At 39.0% G+C, this 11,914-nt stretch overlaps 1 protein-coding gene across 1 annotated transcript; it reads left to right on the forward strand.

Moving 5' to 3' along the window:
• The first annotated feature begins 2,434 nt into the window (after positions 1-2,434).
• On the forward strand, positions 2,435-11,476 carry LOC116168476 (protein stoned-B-like). Its single transcript, XM_031484336.1, is given in 16 exon segments — positions 2,435-2,575; positions 3,339-3,576; positions 3,632-3,883; positions 3,933-4,196; positions 4,250-4,559; positions 4,606-4,820; positions 4,877-6,009; positions 6,011-7,785; positions 7,833-8,213; positions 8,268-8,566; positions 8,617-8,856; positions 8,909-9,134; positions 9,184-9,465; positions 9,514-9,665; positions 9,714-9,924; positions 10,062-11,476. Coding segments are annotated over 15 exon segments (6,084 nt in total). The 5' UTR covers positions 2,435-2,575; positions 3,339-3,368; the 3' UTR covers positions 10,198-11,476.
• The last annotated feature ends 438 nt before the right edge of the window (positions 11,477-11,914 follow it).

An 11,914-nucleotide genomic window follows, 5' to 3' on the forward strand; every position in this document is an offset into this window, starting at 1 on the left:
ATAAAAAATTAATCAGTAGTACCACTACCGGAAAGCGGAAATGGCGTCCCGATTCAAACCGAAAATAAAAATGTGGAATTCAAACAAGAAAAATTGTTCACAATGTTTGCTCGTTTTTAGAAAATAGACCGCAATATTTCAAAATACACACAGATTGCACATAATAAAGTTTTAAAAAGAAGCGGAACAACAAAGCAAATTGGGGGGACGGTGAATTGCCTGTACAGGATGTCCCATTAGTGCTAAGCGAAATTCACACTGTTGTTGAGACTAATTTGGATGTATAATAAGTTGCAAGTTTTAGAATATAAATTTCATTCCTATGCAATTTTTGCGCGCAATCGTCCTGTTGCAGTTTAGATTTTATACTCTATAAAAATTGCTAGACATTTATTTTCTTCAGAAGGGGAACTCCGGAAGCGTTAGTTACTATATCCTTTTGCCTTATGTACCTACACATTATATACAGATGCAGTTAAATAGTAATTTAGATTTTAGATAGTGAACCGTAGTCCTTAGATAATTTATGGTGTTCGTACATTGATCTTCACTTGTCAAGATTCTTATATTATTCAAACAGTCCTTCTGCGACAGATTTTGGACAGACGCAGTAAGTGGCCAACCGATAAGCTGACCCAGGCACCCAGGCATTAGGGTGAAGACGATACTATAACGGAGTAATTTTCCAGGAGCATGGGTGCGTTTCACCGTTTATGATCAAATTGTTCCGGAAAACTCGCCGAAAGACTTCCCCCCAACATATTAGCTACCCACTAAATTCGCTTCAGGAATAATTGCCACTTGAAAATTCCCCTCAGAATATTCATCTCACAACGCCCTTCAAGAAATTCAATGTAAATTAAAATCCGCCCGCGAGAAATATTCCACTCTCAAAAGCTCTAAAGGAAACAGTAAACAGTACGTAGCATATAGAATAGTGAATTCCTTTAAGGACAAAAATATGATTCTCCTGAACGTGCAATTCCCTTGGGACAAGTTTCTGAGGTTGAGGGTACAACGGAATGATTTACGAAAGCGAATGTTCCGGAGTTTTCGCTTTTTGGAGTAATGCAATGTAATGTGCACCGTGAGATAATTTTCTGAATTGCGAATGTTTCCAGAGTGAAAATTCCGAATCGTATTCTTATTAGCGCATTTTTGCAAATTTATTTGTAAAAAGTAGCTTTTAATCTCACTTTGGCTGGCTGGCTGGCCGGCTGGTCGGCTGGCTGGCAGCAAATGTGGGCGCGTAGAAGAACTCTTGTAGAAAGGCAACGGGTGTACGTGTATCTACAAGGCCGTGGAATTTGTAAACCTTGTGGACAGGGCTACATGATGTGGGGTTGGCGACATCTGGGCGTCATCCTCGAGCGTAGTATACTAACGTGAAGGTTTTTCAGTTTTTTCCTATCTTTTACTACAGTTTTGGTCCGATTCTTTTCAAATTGGTGTCGTCGGAAAGATGTTGTAAACGCGCACAACTCCTGCGTGGCGGAATTTTGTTTTTTGGCCTAGGGGCGAAATTAACGACTTTTTGCAAGGCGCGCGCGCGCGTCTTCGAGAGGTAGTCACCTTCGGGCACCTTTTACCTTCCGTTGCGAATTCTGTCACGCGTTTTAACGTTTCGTAAATCTCGAATGGCTGTCTCTCTTTCTCGTGTCGCCAATAGAAGCTCGAGCAATGAGAAGTGCCAAAAATTAAGTACTATCTTGTGAAAGGTTTTTAGCGAGATCCACCAAAATGTGGGTGTAATATAAGTATGCACCGAAAAAGGAAATGTGGTAGCCTCCGACAAGATCTAACTGATGGCGGAGGAGTCAAATCTTCAAACGCGAATTGCGGGTGAACGGGACATCGGAAGTGGGTACCGTCAAAGGGAATGTGGTATCCTTCGACAAGATCTTTTATTCATGGTTGAGTCAACAGTGGCTAATAGAATACTGATCTGCCACACAAAAATGCGCTGAAGTCCCTTCGATCTCACACGAGGACTTTGATAATTTTTTTTATTTATTTGTCCCTCTTGTTCTAGGCCATTACAGAGTGACCCGCATAAGCTTTTTAGAGGTGCCCATATACACTATGACGATGAGATTTACTGGTAAAATGTTCTAAATTCCAGGTGCGAAATTCCCTTATAATTCTACTTGGACATAGATACACTAGTCGCGTTTTTCCCGAACCAAATATTTTTAGGAGATAAGGAGATCACATTCCTTTGAGTATGCAAAGCGCCAGCCCAAAATAAGAATACGGTTCACTGCAGAAGAGGAAAAAATAGGAAAATATAATGAAGACAATCTACTGATGACGTTTCGAAGTATTTGGACAGCGTGCTCGGAAAATTCAGAAAATATTTGTTATCCAATCCTGCCATCCGATTTCCCAACCGGCACTCAGACACGAATTGTCAGCTGCGCGCACAATCAATACTTCGTATTACCCAAATTTTCGTTTTCGCATCATTTCCTTTTAGAATCGTCTTAACTCTTAAAATTGAAAGGTTTTCCAGTTGAGTGTAATAATGTCGCAATAAAGTGGAATAATAAAATGTGCTACTGGATGTAGACATAAAGTAAGTGTATTTATGTGCATCAATAAATTTTTCAAAATATACGTAAGTGGTGTGCTTTTTTACGGTAAATGCGAAATGAATTATTATAGGCACTCCACTACAAATGTTTATAATTTTTTCTGCCCTTAAAATCATATACATATAATCAGCGCGGGTTGTGCTCCCCTGTAAAAACACAATCCTGCATAAAATGCATAGGATTTGATTCAAGTCCGCGTTATTGTCCGGATTGGATGCGTTTCGTATTAGAGTATTTGAGTTATCGGGAACATGACGTACAGGCGCCTGCCGGATCAATACGATGACGGCGCTAATCGTCGCGACGCCATACATATTTCCGTCGGTTCTTTTGCTGAATAATAAAAGTGTTTAGATTTGTTAGAAATAGACCAGTAGTTCACGTGTTCTTTTCCAAAGAAAGCACTAAACACTTTGAAAAGTTCAATATATTGAAAATTGATATTGAATAGAAGCGTTACATAAGGTTCGTATTGCACCTTGTTGTTCCCATTAAGCTTTGCCAAATTATCCTAGTTATGCGTGCAGTTTGATTTACCTTTGTAGATTACACTAAAGTCAACAAAAATGAACACATTACTTCCACGTCCACTTCGAGTTAATTAATAGTGATAAGGTTCCCCGCAACTTTATCAGTTGTCAAACTCCTTATCTAACACTAACCATTTATTAAATCAAATCGATAGAAAATAATGTAGTAAACACCAGTGACTGTACGTACCTAAAATTAACATGAACATTGCAGAAGCATCAATGCCTCAACTTAGAGTAGATAATGCACAAAATAACAAAAGGCCTCAAAAAGAAAAAGAAAGGGAAAAAATCTAAGCATAAAGACGAGGAACTATTTAAACCAGAAGAATTAGAGGCATACCGTAGAGAACATCAAGTTGAACAGGGAGAACCGGCAACAGCAAATGACGAATGGAAAAAGTTTAACGCAATCACCGCTGGTATCGATAACTTCTTAAAAAAAACTCAAGGTATGCGCCGGTGCCTTATTGCACATACTCCATTTGTAATGAAATTTAATTTTAGACGACTTAGATCGTATTAAAAGCACATCGTTCTTTCAACGCGTTCCTCCTCCAAGTGAGCAAAAGAAGAAACGAGAAGAAGCCTGCCAAAACACCGAGGAAATCAAACAAGAAGAGGCGGCGAAGGTCGAGGAACCGGGAATTGTTCAAGTTTCTGAAACTGAGAGCGAAGAAGAAGATGAAGAGGATATTTTTGATACAACTTACATCGATGCTATTGCAGCTGGAGAAGTAAAATTAGCGTATATTCCTGGTAAGCATTACAAACAGCAATTGTTCAATTGACTATAGTGCAATTTTAGAATCACCAACAAATGAACTTGAAGGGGATGATCCATTTGATACTAGCATTGCGGAGAGAGCAATATTAGGACCAGCATCAGTTAATAAAAAAGGGAAAAAGCTAGTTCCACTTGGTGCAGCTGTAGAAGTGTTAACTGGACGTGTACAAGCCCCGACTTGTGTACCTATTAAAAGGCCTTCGACTAGGAGAACTATCCTTAAAGAGAAAGATCTGCTCCTTGGTAGCTTCGATGATAATGCAAACTCTTTAGGAGATATTACATGTAAGAAGGTTTGCGTTATTAACGATATCCTTTCTCCTATTAAATCCCTATAGGTGATTCTCAAAAGGATAGTAAACCAAGCCTCTTAGACGACAATGCACCTCCATCACTAGCCGATGAACCCATAGATCTTAGCAAAACATTACATATTACTCCAATTCCAACAGCGGAGCTTTCTAACGATCATTCTAACCACGTTGATATTCAGGGCGTTGGTGCCGTTGAGGAATTTCCTCTAGAAAGCGAAGACGATCAAGAATTTGCTTTGTTAGCTGCAGAAAGTTTAAATAAAACAGTAACTCCAGCGATTTTGCCAAGTACTACAAGAGAAGAACCGAAAGAAACTTGGCAAGCATTTGAGGGGTGAGATGAGAACTAATAAGAAACGTTAACCACCTTTATATTTTAGGGAGTCTAAAAATAGCGAGCAGTTCGAAGAAACTGAAAGTGATCCTTTCGACACAACTTTCGCAGAAAATGCCGTACCAGGAAAATACGAATTGAAACTAATCGAAAATGAAATCTTAAGCAGTGATGACGTAGATTTTAATCCTCGCCTCGAAGACAAATTAAAAGATCTTATTAAGGATACCGTTCAGCCCACTAACCCTCCGTGCGTGTTAGGTATAACTTACCTTAAGATAGGGCGAGAATTCGGAGGTTATCGATTTACTTTCCAGAGTCTGAACTAGATACTCTTCAGCCAAAGCACCGTGATTTGTTAGCTGGTAGTGTTACCGATTTGTCAAATTTAGGAGCTCGGCCATTAACACCGGCGGATGAAAATTATATAGAATACTGCGATCCTTTCGACACAACCACTGTTGAGTCCGCCACAGTTCCAGGCCAAACTGAATTAAAGTTTTTAGAAAAGGAACTCTTAAGTGATATTCATAATAGTGATGATGATTTTGATCCGCGTGCAGATGAGAATTATTGTAGAAAAGCTAGTAGTGCAAGTGTAAAGGCAGTTAATTTTACCTTACCATTGCCCGACGTGAATTCGGGATTAGCGCCAGATTCTGATCACGATGGTAAAAGGAATCCGAAGCCTTTAACCCCATATTACGTACGTGAAAATTCGCTATCGAAGAAAACTGTAGCAGACATCGAAAGTGAAGAGGAAGAAGAAGACCCTTTTGATACCTCCTTCGTGGTCAATATCACTCCAGGAAAGGCAGAATTAAAAGTCATCGAAAGCGAGCTATTTTCTAACGGTGGTACTCTCGATAGCATATCGGACCAAGATTTTAACCCACGGGACGAAAAACAACTCGCTGTTGCTAAAGTTGTCCAAACGATTAAGGAAATAAGTGCTAAACCACCTGAAGTATTACACATTGAACCACAAATTGATTTGTTAGGTGTAGAACATAACGAAGTATTGACCAAGGTGCTAACACCTGCAACAAATAGATCTTTTGATAACGAAGATGTACCGTATGAAGATCCCTTTGACACTTCTATTGCGAGTAACATACTCCCTGGGAAAGTGGAACTGAAACTTTTAGAGACTGAGCTTATACATACATCACAATTCGAATTGCAAAGTGATATAACCGATTCAGATTTTGATCCTAGAAAGGAGACTGTAGACGCAGTCAGTGCGCCAATTGCTCAAGAACCATCGAAAGTTAGTATTCCGGATCTATTAGAGCACACCGTCGAACACGTATCGGTAAAAGCTTTAACGCCACTTGGCATTCAAGACGTAGTTGACTTTGATGAATTAGATGACATAGATCCTTTTGATACATCATTTGCTAACAATATTGGTCCTGGACAAACAGAACTAAAATTATTAGAATCGGAGTTAATTTAAAATGGATTCTAAGGGAGCAAATCCGTTTTTATTTGCGGAGGAGGACCTCTCTGCCACAAACTCCGCTGTCTCAAACCCGTTCCTTATGGATGGGGATGATTTTTTGACTGATGACTCCACTTTCTGTGATAATCCATTTTTATCACAAGGGGCAGCCACAATGACGGCAACGTCGACAAATCCTTTCGCCTTTGATCCCATGGAGTTAGGCCCTGCCGAAGCAGAACCGGCAGCTGATATTCCAGCATTGGAAAATTCTATGAACGATTCAACGATGGATTTGATTACCGCAAACACAGCTCACGATTTTTTAAACGACCCACTAATAATGCCTACGATTCCTCCACAAAAACCAACAGGTTTAAATTTGAAAATTACAAATACAGTTAATGACAGTGATACAAATCCACCACATTCAGGGTTCGACCAAACAACTGTGCACAATGGTCCTCAACGACCACCTCCACCTCCGAGACCGCCTCCATCTAAAGAAACACAAGACCTACTAATGTCAGTCATGGGTGCGATGGATGCTACAAGTTCGCATCTATTGGATAAAATTCCTCCGACAAGGACACCGAGTCCAGTATCAATGCGGGACCTACATTCGCCAAGTCCAACACCAGAGCCCAATCTAGCAGATCTTTTAGACGTGAATGATGAGAAGAGCCAGGAACATCAAGAAAGCGACCTTTTGACATTGAGTGACGATAACACATGTGATATCAACCGAAATCCGCCTCTTCCACCGTCAAATACAGCAATATCGAATCAACCTCCTCCTCGTCCAGCCCGACCTGTATCTAAACCACCTAGACCACTTCCTCCTCAAAAACCTCCACCACCACCCATTTCACAACCTCACCCCACACCGCCCAAACCACCCCCTCCATCATCCGAAGTATTATCGCCTCCACATCAAATTGAAGAACCTCAAACAAAATACGAAACACAGCCATCGGACGACTTCGACCTCTTTGGCATTAGCGACGTAAAACAACCAGCCCAAAAAATTGTGGCGTCAACTGCGGATATAATGAATTTATACAGCACACCAGCAGTAGTTCAATCGCACCCAAAACCGGATCTGTTATTCGATTCAATTGGAACTGAAATGCAGACGTCAGCTCCGACAACAGAAGAAATCCTACCCTCTAATATAAACGTAACAACGAACGCAACTGTTGACATTACCATATCAAATGCGGTAGAGCATTCCGAATCGTTGGCAAATACGCCAATAGTCCAAGATAACTTTATATCACCCGAACCTTCACAATCCGACTTGCAGATGGATACAAGCGATAGTCAGAGCAAGGGATCAATATCAAGTGTGACTTTTAATCCATTTGCCGAGGTCCAGGAGAGCTCAAGTCCTAAACACACTCCAACGATCGCAACAGAGCTATTCACGTCATCATTAATCGACACTAACCCACCAGTTGCTCAAGATAACTTTAGTTTTGGTGAAGCAAAGCCGTCGAACGATGAGTTTGACGCGTTCGCAATGAAGTTTGAATCTGCAGCGAAAGACGAAAATAAAAATGGAGCGTTTGATGCATTCTCTGGATCTGCATCAACGAACACGTGGGGTAACGACGGTGCAGACTTTAACGATACGTCGAGTGGTTTCGGTACCGATGAGCCGTTTGACGCTTTCTTGTCCATGCAAGAGCCGCCAACTGTCCCCCAAAGTACCCCCAATAAATTAAGTAAAGCGCCGTCTCAAGATTCGGATGAAGAGAAAGATTTTTCTGTATTTATAAGGTGCTAGATCACATAATTCAGTTCTTGTTTTAATGCACGCTTTTTAGACCAAAGTCGAATGACAATGCGTTTGCCGACGAAGCCATGCCAGTATTAGCCCCTCCACCTAGCGTTCCTGTATATAGTGCATTCACCGATTCCTCTCCGAGGTTTAATCCTTTCGATCAGCAAACCCAGTCGGTTTCTCCAGCTATCGGTGAAGATATGACTATAGGTAATTGCAGCTATTATTATCAATTACTACACTAAACCATTACTTTATCAGGGGAATCTGTGCCAAGGAGTGAATCCCAAGAAACTCCTCCCTCCCCATTATTCGACGAAGACGTCTCCCAACCTCTGGAAGTTTTTCCACGCACAATCTATACAGCAGATGGCTGGGAAATGCAACTAAGACAGCCTAATAAAAAAAAGATTACGGGACAAAGGTAGCTTAACACTTTCAGAGGGGTAGGTACAATATTGTGATGGATTCTTTGTAGATTTTGGAAGAAGATTTTCATAAGATTACTGCATCAAACCGATTGCGTTCTTTTGCAATTATTTAATCAAAAGGGCGACAAAGACCCTTTCCAAGAGCTACCGTTACAGCCATGTTATTCCGTGTCCGACATTGGAGCGCAACAATACGATAACTTCGGAAAAATCTTTACGTTGAAGTTACAGTATATTTTTTACAAAGAGCGGCCAGGTGTTCGTCCTGGTCAGGTAAAAAAGGCAGAACGAATTACGAATAAACTGTCAAAGTTCGCATCGTACGCGATTCAAGGAGACTACGAAGGTATATTTCCGAAAGTGACGAGCACGATTGTTATGTAAGGGAAATTGTAGGAGTCAAAGAGTTCGGGAGCGATCTAAAAAAATTAGGCCTACCTGTTGAGCACGCACCCCAAGTGTCACAGTTGATGAAGCTGGGTTCGTTGAATTACGAAGATTTGAAACAATTCTCGGTGTCGATTGAAGAAGCACTGTTTAAGCTACAAGCACACCGAGATCGCGCGCTCCACTACAAAATGGAAGAAGTTCAGATAACTTCGGTGGATGAGCTGTATGTTGAGCAAGATGCAGAGGGTTCGTACCTTGATAATTTGCTTCAAAATTCTAAATCATCGAACTTTTGTAGGACACATCGAAAAACAAATAGCAAGGGTTCGCCTCTTCTTTTTAGGATTTTTAACTGGAATGCCCGACATTGAGTTGGGGGTTAATGATATGAGACGACAAGGTAAGGAAGTCGTAGGACGACATGACATTATTCCCGTAATTACGGAAGAATGGATTCGATTGGAGGATGTCGAATTTCATTCCTGCATCCAACAAGATGACTACCAAAATTCTCACATTATCAAGTATTATCAGTAGCAGTTTTGAGCAATATTTAAAGTGTACCTTTTGCAGATTCAAGCCACCTGATGCGTGCTACATTGAGTTAATGAGGTTTAGGGTACGCCCACCTAAAAACAGAGAGTTACCCTTGCAGCTTAAAACCACGATTAACGTTACTGGAAATAAGGTAGTAATAAAGGCAGACGTTTTAGTTCCGGGATTCGCGTCTCGAAAACTAGGGCAGGTTCCCTGCGAAGACGTCATGATTAGAATACCCATTCCAGAGTGTTGGATTTATCTTTTCAGAGTCGAGAAGCATTTCCGATACGGTTCGGTCAAATCGACGCACAGAAGGTGAGCGTGTGCTGTTGGTGAGTTGTAATAGTAGCCTGGTTATTATAGGACAGGGAAAATTAAGGGAATTGAACGAATTTTGGGCACTATGGAAACTTTGCAAGAAAGTTTAATTGAGGTGACATCGGGCCAAGCAAAATACGAACATCAACATAGGGCCATAGTTTGGAGGTGTCCGCGGTTGCCAAAAGAAGGACAAGGTAGCATATTATTCAAAAAGTAAAGGCTCATACAAATTAGTATTTTAGGCGCATATACGACGCATAACTTGGTTTGCAGATTAGCCTTAACAAGTTATGACCAAATACCTGATCAATTGGCTGAATATTGCTATGTAGAATTTACTATGCCCGCAACGCAGGTTAGCCATACCACCGTTCGGAGCGTAAGTCTACAAAATTCAGATAGCGATGACCCTCCCGAAAAATACGTGAGATACTTGGCTAGGCATGAGTATAGGTATGTGGCATTTTGATTTTTTATTACTAATACAAATTTCGACCATGGTTGTTTTAGTGGCTGAAACTTGGCCACTTGAAAGACTAAAATCTAATTTTTGTCCTATAGCTTATAAACTCTACTTTAACTTTTTTTAGAGTGGGAATCGAGCATACAGAGGGTGACAATGTTGCAGCATACAGTGTTGCAACAGTAACCAAACCACCACCTGCGCCCATACCAGAGCAGCCTCCTGCTATACCTGAGAACGAGTCAAGTGATGATAGTGACTAAACTAAACTCTTTCCATTGCAAAGTTTTGCATACCCATCACATGTGGTTATCTGTTATTTAAAAATCTTCCATGTAAGTATCGGTGTTTTACTATAAATGTGCAATGTACGTGTTTTTATTTCTACTGTTAAAACCCCGTAAATCAGGTGTATCGTAACCCATTGCAATAATACAAGGTTTATATCAGATATTTGTACCAATAAAAAGTTATAAATGTTCCAAATTGTCGTCTAACTTCAATGTTAAAAAGCTTAAAATGTTTCGCTATTTTGTAAGTCCCTAATGTGCAGTGTAGTATATCCATGATTTTAAAATGTATACGTAATTACAATGTAAATGTTACTATCAACAAAGTTTATAATCGTTACAATAATTAGAAAAAATAATGAATAGTTAATAAATTGCAAAATATATTTATTTTGATTAAGGTTCAAAATAAGCTGACAATATAAGCATAGCAATGCTAGTAGATTAAGAATTAGTGTAATGAGTACCTATATAGTTAATTGTGAGCAGTATTCATTTCGTGCTTATTTATCTATGTGCTAATATAAATTAGGTACGCGCGATTGATTTGTGATTTATTTCGACATATCATAATGATAATTTCGTTAAGTATGAGTTTAATCTTCTACAGTGTTTGGAAAAAACACTTGATGCGGCTAGGATCTCCAAAGATTACAACAAAGAGTAGCTTATACTCTTTGATTACTATTTTAATAGTGATTACTTCACATAGTTATAAGTGCATAGGTCTTAGAAATTATTGTATTTTGATCTTCTGAAAATAGTTTTCTTGTTAGTTGTTATATAGAATATTGATGTATGAGCATCGTAAGTGTACATGGTATCTAGACTGCCCACATAGTAATATTCTAATAATTTTAGAAATATGTATTGTAAAAATTAGACTATTTATTTATTTGTGTTAACTAGTTGTAGTTAATTATTTATTTATTTTTATTTTTAAACATTATTATGTATGGCGCCGAACGGCCCATATACCGAGTCAGTGAACTAGTCATTTTACAATTTGTAAAAAATAGTCATTAGGTATTAATATTAAGATCATATTTATTATAAGTACAGTAACTAAAAAGTGGGTATATATTAATTAATTTCAATAAATTCAATAAATGCGAAATTGCACATTAAATATTTATGGATGCGTAATTTGTAAAAATGTTTAAAGTGTATTTATCTCTGAAAGTACCATACATTACGGAATGTGTATAAGATGTACACTATTGTAGATGTAGAAATAAAACAATGCGATATATTTGTAGTATTTTTGGTCAGATTTACAATGTTCTAACCAATAGTACCTACATATAGGATCTAAAAGCGATCAGCATAAAGTACGGCCGTTTTCAAGTTGCATTTCCAAAAAAATCCCGATATCGTCCACAGTAAAAGAGATAAAAATAAGACTCTTGGTTTGGAGGATGAAGGATATGAAGAAACCGAAAAATCGCAGTATTCGAAAAAATGTAAGCGAAAAATTGGAAGAGTCTAAAAAATGCAAATAAGTAAAAAGTGTAAACGCAAACCATTTCTGTAACGCACATTACAATCGCGTATTAATTTACATGCAAACTAGTATCTGATGGCTTAAAAAATTCGAAAAAAACGGAAGAATCAAAAGGATCTTAAAATTAATTAGAACTGAAAAAATTAAAATAATTGGCGGAATGTCAAGATTTTGAAGGATTTAACG

This window comes from Photinus pyralis, unplaced genomic scaffold (genome assembly GCF_008802855.1).
Source record: "Photinus pyralis isolate 1611_PpyrPB1 unplaced genomic scaffold, Ppyr1.3 Ppyr1.4_LG4, whole genome shotgun sequence".
NCBI lineage: Eukaryota > Metazoa > Arthropoda > Insecta > Coleoptera > Lampyridae > Photinus > Photinus pyralis.